At 34.5% G+C, this 15232-nt stretch overlaps 1 protein-coding gene across 2 annotated transcripts in view; it reads left to right on the top strand.

Moving 5' to 3' along the window:
• The first annotated feature begins 1911 nt into the window (after positions 1-1911).
• Positions 1912-15232, top strand: part of Osi3 (Osiris 3) — a 29740-nt gene continuing 16419 nt past the window's right edge. For both annotated transcript variants that reach the window (XM_034981328.2, XM_069507006.1), the window contains exon 1: positions 1912-2073. In XM_034981328.2, the coding sequence (XP_034837219.1) occupies positions 2008-2073 (66 nt within the window). In that variant the 5' untranslated portion in view covers positions 1912-2007. The remainder of the gene's footprint in view (positions 2074-15232) is intronic.

Here is a 15232-nt window from a genome sequence, read left to right as displayed (position 1 = left end):
AAAAATAATTATTTATTTAGATACACTTAAACATAAAAAAGAAGAATTAATGCATTGAAAACGAAAATAAAAATAAAAATTAGTACCTAATTAATTAAGAATTTATGAAATCACAGCACGCAATTTTTATTTAGCAATTTAAAATTTAATTAGATGCTATTGACATTGGTTTTAATAAACTTTAAATATTATGTTTAATATCTTTTGTACACGCAAACTGTTTTTGTTAAATCTTCTGCGAATCGCTCGGCCGTATACCTAAGAAATTAATTTAATTTAGTCGGATTTTATGTGACATCGTACACGTGGCGTGCCGTGCCACGGCTCTATATACCTTTACTAATCTAAATATATAACGGGAAAAGCTGACTGACTGACTGACTGATCTATCAACGCACAACTCAAAATTTGGCATGCTTTTATGACATAGACATTCCCTAGGCACGATTTTTGAAAATACAACCCCTAAGGGGTAAAATAGGGGTTTCAAATTTGTGTAGTCCACGCGGAAGAAGGCGTGGGAATAAGCTAGTAATATTATATATGCGAAAGTGTGTCTGTCTGTCTATTTGTCTGTTACCTTTTTCTTCTAAATGCAGGTTTACTCCTAGTACAGTGAACTATCTTCCAATCAGCCAATCTATACTTAATATGATAAATGCCAAAGTGTCTGTCTGTCTGTCCGTCTGCCTGTCTGCTATCTTTTCACGGCCCATCCGTTTAACCGATTTTGATGAAATTTAGTAGGTACAGTGATAGCTTGCATCCCGGGGAAGGACATAGACTAATTTTTTCGCGGAAAATCAAAGAGTTTCCACGGGATTAGGATAATAATATGATAAACAGATGACGTATGACTATAATGTCTGTGGTTGGCTCATTGATTTAGGTCAAGTTACCTACTAGTGAGCGTAAATCCGCCTGCCCTACATCAAATTGATTTTCTTCATAGCGACGTAATGTAAGAAGGCGTGAACTGATTGGGTTTCATTCATTTTCCTTTTCTTCTCAAAGCTATTACTTGAACTTTTTATTTTTATAATTATATAGCGTCGATGCGCCTACAAATTCCGTTATATGGAAAATCACGAGTTTTCAGGAGAAATTATCTAACTTACTAGGTGATGCCCGCGACTTCGTACGCATGGATTTAGGTTTTTAAAAATCCCGTGGGAACTCCTTAATTTTCTGGGTTAAAAAGTAGCCTATGTCACTCTCCAGGTCTTAAACTATAACCATGCAAAAAATCACGTCGATCCTTTGCTCCGTTGCGACGTGAAGGACAAACCAACAAACTAACAAACCAACAAACCAACGAACTGACAAACAAACACACGTTCGCATTTATAATAGGGGTAGTGTTTATTTTTGAAATCAATTGCTTTACATTTAGATCACAAAGCTACAAATATTATTTCTTGAATTAGCACATACCTACACTTAAGAACGGGTTTCTGCAAGCACACGTTTTTAAAACTTAAAAAAAAACGAAAATTCTAAAAAAATACATAGTGAGTTCTGCATGTGCAGCTACGAAAAATAAACAAACATACAAAACTTTATCGTGCAAAGACAATCTCAAAAAAAACCCAGGACCTCCCACTATTAAGACCACAGCGCTCACCACTGCGCCAGGGAGGTCGTCAACATTATATTCTGTTACAAAGACAAATATAGACACGATTTTGAATCAACAAACTTTAAGAACTGCAATCTTTAGAGATGCAACAACCGCAATTTTTATGTAGTTTATATTGCACTTAGTGCAGTTATATAATTCAAGGGCTATTTAAACAATATCCAAAGATATTTTAACGTCTTATCAAATCCAAACGAGAAACTATCATACATTAGGTCCCCACTGTATGTGCATTCATGCGTGCTCATATAAAACTGTATTCCTAGAGACGTTAGTGCATTTGCCAAGAGTGCAGCGGTTATCAAAGTGTGACCATACACCATATTAGTGGTATCTTAGTGGTAGTGAAGTGACGGACTTGAATCAAGATGAAGGGTTGCGTTTTAGCGTTTTTAGTCTTAGGGATCGTGGCGGCGAATGAAATTGACAATGAGGTAAGTTTTTTACACGAATCATTCCTAGAACTTTGAAATATAAAATTGATATAAAAATATTAATAATAGGGAAAGGTAAAAGAATAAATTAAAAGAACTTGAATGAAATAATGTCATATGTAAAAGAAGTGAATTGTGATATTCCTTAGTTTACTTATATTTGGACACTTTTCTCTTACAGAATTGAATTAATCGAAAATACATATTTAATTAATATGCAAGATTTTTGGGGTTGATTTATGCCTATTTGAAAACAATACTTTGTTTAGTCTTTAAATATAATGAGATAATTTTAAGATTTTGAAAAACTTTTGAATACAATGTGAAAATAAGAACAGTAGGTATGTACTAATACAACTTATGCTTATTTATTATTTTACTATCAAATGTATTGAAAATCAATACCTTTCTAGATTCTAGTACTTAGTTAGTATTCATAATTATTAGAAGTATTTCTATTAAATTACTATAAATTTATCTGCAGTTACTATAGTACGTTTATGGCCAGTAGGTACTTATTACAAGACCTTTTAAAGTTTTTAATATCCAATTATTTACATTAATCATGTAAATTTAAATTATATATAGGTAATCATGTAAATTTAAATTATATATAGGTAAATAAAATATTATGTTTCGAATTGAATTAATTAATATTTATGACTCTTTACTTTAAAACTATAGCAGTCTAACTTTACCCTACTGGCCAATAGGTAAATCAACAGTTTTTGGATTTCCAAAATAATTTGAAAATCTATCCATATTATAATACTGAATCGGTTTAGATAAAGTTTGGCAGATAGGTATTTTTAATTCAGACGAATCAGCATCAGAAGAGCATTAGTATTAACATTAGCATCAGTAATGGCACTTTTTAAAGCTTATAAAATTAGCATGTCGGTGACGCGACCTTGAAGTTTTTATACATCCCAAAATCGTCCAACTCATCTAAAGAAGTTTTCACTTTAAAAATTCAGAACACCCTGTATAGAACGTAGTGTATGGTGACAATAGATTATAAATCGTCAACATGCGGTCATGACCTCAGATCCAGAGAGATAATTGACATACTAATTTGAAAGGGTTCCGTACCCATGCTTGTAGTTAAAAGCTTTGACGTTTATCATCATTTAAACTGCAGTTTTTTCATAAACTCTAAGAAATAACTATGATTTTAAAATAAGTAGGTATCTATATTACATAACGAGGTATCTATATCACTCGAGGGGGTAAATCTTTTTTTACACTCTCACTTTTCATGTTCAGGAGGTACCTACCCTGAAATATCTAAGAGCGCGCTCGTCTCCATGAACAAAATATATTTATATCCTATCCACGGAAAGAAGTTAGTAATTAGTATAGCGCTCTTTCTGTTATGTGATCCCACACAAATGATAGAGCCAAAAATCTCAGTGGGCGTTAACCATTTTGAGGCACCAACCAATCACAAACATGTTTTCAAAAAACATTCAATTAGGAAACATAGTTTCGTTTATGATTCGTTGGTCGCTCAAAATGGTTTGTGCCCACTGAGATTTTTGGTTCATCATTTGTATGGGTTTGCGTAACAAAGAGAGCGCCATTTTTTATTATTATTTATTTATTTTACATCTAATTGGAATGGCAGTGCCACTTACACTAACTAGACAATGATAAATTTAAATACAAACACAAAAAGACACAAAATACAAAACAGTAAAGGATTTTAATGCTATACTAACTGCTTTCTGCGATAGTCTGGTTTAGACTATTTTGTGAGACATCACTGATTCTAGAAATAACAACTCTCTGTACAGATCTATTTCCAATGTGAAAATGGCGTCGAAAAGAAAACAATATCTAATTCATTAACAACGCATGCCTGAACACAATCACTATAGTTCTTGGATTTCTTTTCTATTCAGTGCAAAACATGTTTCATCCAGATTTACGAGTATCATACACGGAACACGATACATACGGTTACCATTGGATATTTAACAAATAAAATCATTATTTTAAGACTTTTTGAGAAGAGAGAGCTTTTACCTACTATGTGGATGACGTAATCCTAATTCCTCATAATATTATTATAAATGTGAAAGTGTGGATGTTTAGATGTTTGTTACTCAATCACGCAAAAACGGCTGAACGGATTTGGATGAAATTTGGAATGGAGGTAGATTATACTTTGGATTAACACATAGGCTACCTAATTTTTAATACGGAAAGTTTCCGCGGGATTTTGAAAAATGTAAATTCACGACAAAGTCGCGGGCATCAGCTAGTCTAAATATATAAAAAGAAAAGGTGACTGACTGACTGATTGACTGATCTATCAACGCACAGCTCAAACTAGTGGAAGGCTCGGGCTAAAATTTGACATGCAGATAGCTATTATGACGTAGGCATCCGCTAAGAAAGGATTTTTAAAAATTCAGCCCCTAAGGGGGTGAAATAGGGGTTTGAAAGTGTAGTCCACACGGACAAAGTTGCGAGCATAAGCTAGTAAAATATAAAAGCTAACGGCTAGATTCCCGTGATTAGTTGAAGTATGCCTACCTAGTTTCGAACCCGTCTGGGGTCTTTTTCAGGGTTCCGTACTCCGTAGCCGAAGACAGGAGCTAATTACCTACTAAATCCGCTGTCGGGCATAGATATTTATACTTATAATGGATATCATTCGTTTAAACGCCGAAACAATATTGACGATTTTTAAAATTCTTGATGTGTGAAATATCGTTCATGTGCAAAAGTCATACCGATGCGACTCGTCTGATACCGTCCGTCCACCTAGTGGAGGGTCTTCCAACACTGCGTCTTCCGATACGAGGTCACCATTCCAACACCTTGGGACCCCAACGTCTATCGGTTTTACGAACTATCTGCCCTGCCTATTGCCACTTCAGCTTCGCAACCCGTTGAGCTATGTCGGTTACCGATACATAATAATAATATATTATTATTTGTGAAACAAGCCAACTATGCAGACATTCCCGAACTTTTCAACATCGGTTCATATATAACTTTAATAATTAATTGTTAGGATACTTTACGGTTACGCAACAAAGTTAACAAAGTTCAAAGGTCACACAAATTTCTAATCCGACACAAGTAAAATTATAATTTACATTATTAAAATTTTGCCAAAATATTTCCACAGAGATTTTGTAAATGTACAAGTTTGAAATATTTATCTTGTGTTACCATATTTCTGAAAGCCATAATATTATCTATATTATACTGATATAATATCAGTAACCTAATTGCGGATAGACTGACAGCAACAATGTCACGATCGCAATCACCTCTGTAGGTCGATTTCGTAAAACCAGTGGCCCTACCGCGGTTGTTTGACAGCTACAATGTCACGATCGCAATCATCTCTGATTGGTTAATGCTCGCTCACTATTGGTCACAATGCATTGTTGCAACAAGAATCGCACAAACTCAGCCAATCAGAACAATTGAGATTGTAATAATGATTGATGCAGTAGGCGATTTCGGAAAACCTGCATCAATCATTATTACAATCTCAATTGTTCTGATTGGCTGATTTTGTGCGATTCTTGTTGCAACAATGCATTGTAGCCATTAGTGAGCGAGCGTCAACCAATCAGAAGTGATTGCGATCGTGACATTGTAGCTGTCATTCTACCGCAATCAAGCAGCTACAATGCATTGTTGTAACAAATATACCTACCATAAATTCAGCTAATCATGACAAAACGGATCACCGTGTTTTTGCTTGAATAAAAACACGAATAGGTACGAACTGAATACGGATGAGTGCACAAACGCCCTAACAGTCAAGAGTCAGCATCGAATCGAGTATCATAAATTGTATCTGTGTATAATATAAAATTCAAAGTGCTGACTGACCGACTTACATATTACATATAATATCAACGCATAGCCTAAACCGCTGGTCCTAGAGACATGTAATTTGGAGGGTGTATTCTTTGTAAAGAGTAGCGATATCCACTAAGAAAGGATTTTAAAAAATTACACCCCTAATGCCCGGTTTCTGAACTCGTCAAGTTGTGTTCTCATTAGTTGTTAATTCAATAAAGTTATGTAAAAGATAAACGTCGTTTAACTGTCTATGCGTTTCTGAATACAACAAAAACTATGAAACCGATAACCAGTTTATCATTCTGTCACTAGATGGGTCTGTTACAGGAAGCGAGTTTGAAATGTATATTATTATTTTATTTCGCCACCAATACTAGTTTAATTAATAATAGTATTTTTTCTATGCTAGATAAGTGGCTAAACACTGTTTTTGCAAAGTAATGAACAACTTACTATTAAAATACTTTTAAATTTAAAATACGCAAACCATGAACTACCTACTGACAGATGAAACGTCAAACAACTTTATGAAATAGATAAACGGCGCACAGGCCAGTTAAATTTAAACGGAGTTTATCTTGCAGTGCGTTGTTCAGAAACGCATTTCCTCGAGTTATCGTAAAAAAAGCGCTATTGTCTACATAGTATAATTGAATAGATAAATTTATGTAGTCCACGCGGACGAAGTCGCGAGCGTAAGCTAGTCTATATAGTACGCGACAGGTCGAAACGACGACGAATGGTCCAGGCAAAGGGCAAACGAGGCCTGACCGGACAGCCCCTTTCCTGAAGATTTGCGTATTGCAGTACCGGGGAAGGACGGCCAGCGAAGGGAGGAGGTTTTAGTCCGTAGGTCGCTGAGGAAGCCTCAGCGAAGTCGGGCATGCCAATTGGTATCCATGAGGATTTCCTCCTACCGAATTATAAAAAAAAAAAAAAAAAGGTCGAAATGGCAAACAGGGGGGGAACACCTCGCACACCCGCACATCAGCCCCTGCGCTATAACCAAGTGCGTGATAAAGCGAGGGTGACGAGCGAGTGTGCGGTGCGTCCCCCCCCCCCTCATCCCCCGATTGCCATCTTGACCTGTCGCGTACGATAAGAATCGTGAAAATACGTGAATCAGGTCAGCAAGAGGACGTAGGCGATGATAATGATACGATTATCGACGGTCGCATGACCATTAGAAAATTCCAGAAATCGCATTATTTTTAAGTACATGTGTGTTCATCCTAAGCGATTTTGCCTTCTAAATGGGTCTTTTAATGTTATTAAGAGTCCAGATGCGTAGCTAGGCGTGCTTATTATTTACTAGCTGAATCCCGCGACTTCATTCGCGTGGAATTAGGTTTTTTAAAATTCCCGTGGGAACTCTTTGATTTTCCGGGATAAAAAGTAGCCTATTTCACTCTCCAGGTCTTTTATCTATACCCATGCAAAAATCACATCAATCCGTTGCACCGTTGCGACGTGATTGAAGGACAAACCAACAAACCAACAAATCAACAAACCAACGAACCAATGAACCAACAAACTAATAAACCAACAAACAAACACACGTTCACATTTATAATAAGGGTACTTTTTAACATAAATGAACATCACGCTGTACGAAAGGTGAGTAGGTAATGACGTTACAATCTGTAAACGACAATTTTTTTTTTTCAATTTTTTTAACATAATAAAAATAGATTAATTACTGCGGGAAAATATTTTTTATGTTAAAAAACTGATAAATATTTTTTGTCGTTTTCACCATGTGACGTCATTATTCGCTTTCCGTAAAGCGTGACGTTACTAATTAATTACTTTAAAAATGTATAAAAATCATGATTTTTTCAATTAGGTATTCTCTTTAATAATAAATTCTAGCCACATAAACTACCGCTATACAAAAAATCACGTCATTTTATTATTACAGTCCAAGGCCCTATTCCGGTTATAGCCGGCCATATTGGACAATATTTCAAGTTATAAGCGACCTATATTTTTAATATTTTAGATATTATAATTTCATCTATCAAAGCTCTTATGGTTACCTGTTAATACAACAAAAAAAAAAACTATATGTAGTATATACACACAGAAAAACTTATCACTAAAAAAATTATATTTACAAAAAATATACGCCGTCCAAATGGTCATTTATGGGCATTGTGCCCAAAACACTGGCGCTATTACCTCGCTGAATGGCAAAGCTCAACCGTTGAGCAAAATAAGCACCAGCTCTTGGGTCACCAGACGCGTGGATCAGCTTTTGGGACACGACGTTTATAAAAGCTTTCGTGTCCGATGACAATGGGCCCAGAGTCTCAAACGGAAGCGCCGCAAATACATAGTCCTTACTAATGACTGAGTATTTACGGCGCTTAAGCTCTTGAGCTGACTCGGCTGCTGCAGCCGCTTTTTGGCACGTGCCCGATAAATGGGACGCTGCCAACGTGTCGACTCAGGTCGCATCCCACACCAGCGCACGCCCCATCGACCATGGTACTATAGTCATCCCATCTGGCCTCTTGCCGTCATCCCTGAACAAGCCGGAAGGTTCTAGCTGAGCTGGGATGGAGGCAGTGGCCAGAGCGCGACGGACTATATCATTAATAGCACCATGTCGATATAAGCTATAGCTTATGACTTAAACTTTACCTTGAAAGCAATCACTAGAGTTCCGTTTTAATTACTCTCGCCAGGTACTATACTGTGAATTGGACCGGCGAAAGTGTGACGTCAACTGTGACAAATTAACTCGTCACCTCGACACTGCAATTGATCGTGATTTGTGACTGCACTAATTGATGTCGGTATAGTCCCTACAAAATGAGAACTCACGCGCCATTATAGCTCTATTTATTATTTACTAGCTGATGCCCGCGACTCCATTCGCGTGGAATTAGGTTTTTTTAAAAATTCCGTGGGAAAAAGTAGCCTATGTCACTCTCCAGGTCTTTATCTATATCCATGCAAAAAATCACGTCAATCCATAGCACCGTTGCGACGTGATTGAAGGACAAATCAACGAACCAATAAACCAACAAACAAACACACTTTCGCATTTATAATGAGGGTACTGATTATCTAGCCCCTTAAACTACTGCTATACAAAAAAAATCACTTCATTTTATTACTGCAGTCCAAGAGTCCAAGACCCTATCCGAGCTATAGCTTATGACTTGAACTTTACCTTGAAACTTGAAAGCAATCACAAGGGCTTCGTTTTAATTACGCTCGCCAGTTTCAGTTAATTTGTCACAGTCAACCGTTTGAAATTCAGATGTTACTGAGGTTGCATTGGTGCTAAAGCACCTCTGAGTCGGTGCCATTTTGTTTGTTCAATAGCCTTGTCCATACGAAGTAATACAATCTATATAAGTCAATGACTGTGACAAATTAAAAAAAAAAAAAAAAAACTCGTCACCTGCACACTGCAATTGTTCGTACACTAATTGATGTCGGTATAGTCCCTACAAAATGAGAACTCGCGCGTGCTAGATTAGCCTCAGAAGTATAGAGACAATAGAGTCAGGAATCACCTACTGAGAGCCTAAACCTTAATTCGTTATCAATAAGCTAGGGCGTGGTTGTAGGTAGGAGACAAAATAAAAGATTGTATAAGGAAATAAACTGTTTTATTCAGGGAAAAACTCCCTCCAAATCAAAGTTTATCTTTACCATTACTTATTGCTTTATCATTATATAATTTATTATTTCCTTTGAGAAAAATCTACCGCCAGTTCGAAAAAGCATATCTACCGAGAGAAAGAACTGGCAAGAAAAAACTCGGCGGTGTCTATTCACAATTATTGAAAAATAGATACAACTATGGTAGGTATTACCATAACATATCCAACCCACATCGGGTATAAGCATAAACTATTACAAAGGAATACCAGTTGAATAACAAATTACACATTAAACAACATACATAGTATAACAAAAGAAATATAAAATCAACAATATTCGTACCTGTAGGTATGTCACAGCTTCTTCTTAAAAATAGGAAAATTAATGATTTCTACCGTCAAAGCAGAGCCATTTATAGGCTGGGATTAACTCCCACCCTCTGTATAAAAATATAGTGATACCATGTAAAGATTAAATTCAATAGAGTCAATAGAGTTTAAACTCTACTAAATTTATATACTTTAAATACCACATTATACTCTATTTAAATCTACAATTACTTTATTTCTAAAATATAATAAAATCTTTATTATGTTTTGCCATGTAAGTACCATAGATTTGCCATTTATAATCTGTTAATTGTTCTGTCACGTCTGTAGTATTTTGTCTATCATTTTGACGTGCCTCTGTTTACAAATATAATATCTATGGTTTAGAATTAATTCTTAAGCAAAATCTAAAGAGTTTAGTAGCAATTTCAAGAAATAAATAGCAACTCTAACCATTTATCTTATACGGCCAAACTGACAATTGCTTCGTTCTCGAAGCAATAAAATAAAAACAAACAATTCGTTAAGTAAATAAAGTTGTTAAACAACATCAAAACATTTTTTTCAAACAACATGTCTGTGGCCACCATAAAATAAAATAAAACATGTTCAAAATCACCACACAGTTTGCTCTAAAAAATACAAGATATATTTTTCTCGCCACAGCACATATTATGTTTCCAAACAAGATATCCTTTAACCCCATTGGTTTTAAACCAATATCAAAAAATATTTTTAACACCACTGGTATTAAAGCGATATTATAAAAATACTTTTCAACACCGTTGGTTCCAACGTTTTAAAGTATCATCTACAAAATATCCTTCAACACCATTGGTTTTAAGGCAACATCGTAAACATCATAAAATTGTCCCTTAACACCATTGGTTTTGATCCATATACCTACCACTATACAATTTTTCATAAATAAAATATAAAATCCAAAAAGGTAGTAAATAAAAACATATGAAGGTAGGTACCAAAAATTAAAATGTCAAAAAATATCACACAAAAATAATTTACATTAAAAAGATCGTCAAAGAAGTAATCAATATCAAAAATAGTTAAATACAAGAAAATCCATGTTCAAAAATTAAAACATTTCAAACATCAAAAACGTCAGAAAATAAAAAGTATTATTCAAAACAAAAACCTACGGAATTAAAAAATATCAAACACAAGTGGGTAGTCAAGAATCTCTAAACTCCAATATTCTAAATTTAGGTTTCAGGTTTGACCATAGTCCACCACGCTGGCCAAGTGTGGTTTGGCAGATCCATTACATCACATTACATAACGGTGGGTATTTATAAAAAAACAATGACATCAAACAATCAGTAGCTACTATTCTATAATCTGACAATTGCCTCCGGCCTTTATTGCAAGGTACCTATTCCCCTGCTGAATGGGACTTAGCGGCATAGCAACAGGATAAGACATCAGCAGCCTAACCTATCCATATATAAAAACTACAAAAATAAACTCAAACAAAATTTCTAAACTATTGTAGGTAGGTATCACAAATCTTTCGTCTCTACGTTTTGCGAGTGAGAACTCCGATGCAAAGTCAATAGCAAAATAACAAAATGGCCACGCTAATCGCAATTTCTGATCAATGAATCATCAACATTTAACGAATGATGGAATGTGTATTTCTGAAACAAAACTACAACAAAAAATTTTTTTTTTTTTTGTTCTTTTTTTTTTCTCTGTTCTTTTTTTCTCTGTCATTATGTAACACATAAATAATTAATAAACATCTATTCGGCCAACCTGAAAAGTACTTCGTTCTCGAAGTACTTACATAGGAAATGCCACAAGAATACCAACATAACTAAAAAAAAGTAAGATGACTCATCACTCGTAAAACAATATTCAATGATTCAATGTCAACATCACTATCATATAAATTACGAATATACGGCTAGACGTCAGACGGAAATTAAAATAGAACACAAATTAATCATCAGTAAATATTTACTGACAAACTTGCTTTACAGTTTTTCACCGCTCGGTCAGTCTGACATTTAACCACATTTTATTATTATCAAACTACAAACCTAGGTGCGATTAGAAAATGTAACTAATTAACCGTATACAAAAAAAAATACAAAACCTGAGAGGTCTTTTTGTCAACTGTGTCAAGTCTAATTGTAATCGTATGATCATTTACTTAACAAAAATTTCATACCAACTAAGTACCTGCAAAATTTTAACATTAATTTACGTAATATCGATTTGTGTTACTAGCTGGGACATCATGCAATTAAACACCTTCAAACATTAATCTGAGTCATTGAAACAGAACATCTATACTGAATACAAAATTACCCACAAATTTTATTTATTTAGTACCCACATCTTTATTTCTGTAATACAATTAGTTTTAAAACAAATAAAATGACGGCAGGTACTATGAAACTGTGTTACACATTACACAGAGTATTAATAGGTCCATGATTACGCAATAAAACTTTCTAAGGCCTACCTGCCTGAAAAAATAGTCTTGCAAAAACTTTTTTTTTTTTTTTTTTCACTTTCACAACACTTTGAACAAAATAAGCTTCCATACCAATTTAGGGTATCCAGATTAAGGGTATCCAATGTCCATTGTGGTACCTCTCGTGGACGTCAGTCATCACAACGCCTGTTGTAACATCTTTGATGGCTTTTCACAAAGCCATCCGAAATGGCCGGTATTTCTGAAACTTGTACAAACTGCATTAGAAAAGGCACAATTCAGCCATATCGTATCCCACTTCTGATGCTAGATTAGCCTCAGAAGTATAGAGACAATAGAGTCAGGAATCACCTACTGAGAGCCTAAACCTTAATTCGTTATCAATAAGCTAGGGCGTGGTTGTAGGTAGGAGACAAAATAAAAGATTGTATAAGGAAATAAACTGTTTTATTCAGGGAAAAACTCCCTCCAAATCAAAGTTTATCTTTACCATTACTTATTGCTTTATCATTATATAATTTATTATTTCCTTTGAGAAAAATCTACCGCCAGTTCGAAAAAGCATATCTACCGAGAGAAAGAACTGGCAAGAAAAACTCGGCGGTGTCTATTCACAATTATTGAAAAATAGATACAACTATGGTAGGTATTACCATAACATATCCAACCCACATCGGGTATAAGCATAAACTATTACAAAGGAATACCAGTTGAATAACAAATTACACATTAAACAACATACATAGTATAACAAAAGAAATATAAAATCAACAATATTCGTACCTGTAGGTATGTCACAGCTTCTTCTTAAAAATAGGAAAATTAATGATTTCTACCGTCAAAGCAGAGCCATTTATAGGCTGGGATTAACTCCCACCCTCTGTATAAAAATATAGTGATACCATGTAAAGATTAAATTCAATAGAGTCAATAGAGTTTAAACTCTACTAAATTTATATACTTTAAATACCACATTATACTCTATTTAAATCTACAATTACTTTATTTCTAAAATATAATAAAATCTTTATTATGTTTTGCCATGTAAGTACCATAGATTTGCCATTTATAATCTGTTAATTGTTCTGTCACGTCTGTAGTATTTTGTCTATCATTTTGACGTGCCTCTGTTTACAAATATAATATCTATGGTTTAGAATTAATTCTTAAGCAAAATCTAAAGAGTTTAGTAGCAATTTCAAGAAATAAATAGCAACTCTAACCATTTATCTTATACGCGCCATTTTAGCTCTATGTGTCAACTATCATGTCAAAAGTACGATACATACCATCTATGAAGCCTGTTCGTCGGAAGTCCTCAGAAACAGCTCCGATTTAGAAGTTCTCTGTTTTAAATTTTGGGTTTATATCTTATTTAAAATCGGAAACCTTTTAAAGGGGATTTTTTTAAAATATTTTTAAAATTATGTATGATATTATTATATATATACTTCACATCCAGTAAACGTTACGGTCTCTTTGAGAGATTGTAGAGGAGGTCAAATGCTATCAAATAACCTCTAAACACCTATGGGCAAAAAGGGCGCGTTTTTGAGTTATTTATCGTTTTGCGTTTTTCAGAAAAAATGTTAAAAAAACGAAAACAACCAGCGCACTGTGAGGCTAAACATCTCGTATGAAATGGCTCGTTTTAGTCTCTTGTTGAACAATCTAAGTATTTTACTATAATACTGCCTATCAAACTATTTTTTTCTGCCAGTAAACAAAGTAATAATACTGTACAGCATAATACCACTTACAATGATTACGCAAATTGGTTAAATACCTTGTTATAGCATAAAGCATTTATGTTATAAATGTTTGAGCTATAAACAATTAGTATTATTATATTTTGAAGGAGTACGATATTGTTAGTAGTTTGGCTTTTATATTTTACTATAATTATAACTGGGTAACTCGTCTGGCTTCCAATGGTTGGCCTTTTAATCTCTTACTATACTAATAGAAATAACTAATATACTTAGAATTTTTAGCTGCTTTATAATAATTTATGTGCAAAATAAATAGAGATTTACAAATTGCGTAGTTACCCTAAGAGAACGTCCTTATAAACTTTTCATATTCATATTCAATTAGCTCAGAGTTAGCTATTGATATCGCCAACCGATAGACGTCCACAGCTGGACATCGATCTCTTTTAACGACGTCAGCGGCCTAGACTAGGCGTTGATAGATCAGTTAGTCAGAACAAGTCTTTTTATTTGTATAGATTCTTTTGAAAAAATACAACTGAAAGTATTATATAAATATTGTAAAGAAAAAAATGCAAAAGGTCAAAGTGCACGTAGTTTAGTAATTAAATCCAACACGTGACGTAATGAGCATTCATGTCCAAGTGGACGTCTATTTGGTTTAAGTCATCTTAAAACAAAAAGTTGACTGACTGACTGATCTATCGACGGACACGGACAGCTCAAACTACTGGATGGATCGGGCTGAAATTTTGTATGCAGATAGCTATATTATGACGTAGACATCCGCTAAGATTTTTTTTTTTTAAATTCAACCCCTTAAGCACTCATCTGATCCGAGTCCGTGAAAATACGTTCCGAAGTTGTCATAGAACGATTTGTGTCATAGCATAATATTATAATATTAAAATCTGACGTAGATATCCATACTACTATTGTAAATGCGAAAGTGTGTATATCTGTCTGTCACGGCCCAACAGTTTAACCGATTTTGATAAAATTTGGTACAGAGGTAGCTTACATCCCGGGGAAGGACATATGCTACTTTTTATCCCGGGAAATCAAAGAGTTCCCATGGGATTTAAAAAAATCTATATCCACGCGTACGAAGTCGCGGGCATCAGCTAGTTACCTAATAAGTAAGTACCTACATTTGCAAGCCCTATTGTTGCAATGGAAAAATGCGAAAGTGATAGTGTGTC

The sequence above is a fragment of the Maniola hyperantus genome, chromosome 24 (genome assembly GCF_902806685.2).
Source record: "Maniola hyperantus chromosome 24, iAphHyp1.2, whole genome shotgun sequence".
In the NCBI taxonomy this organism is placed as follows: Eukaryota; Metazoa; Arthropoda; class Insecta; order Lepidoptera; family Nymphalidae; genus Maniola; species Maniola hyperantus.
Note: the sequence above shows the minus strand (reverse complement) of the source record. Positions and strands in the feature narration are given on the sequence as shown.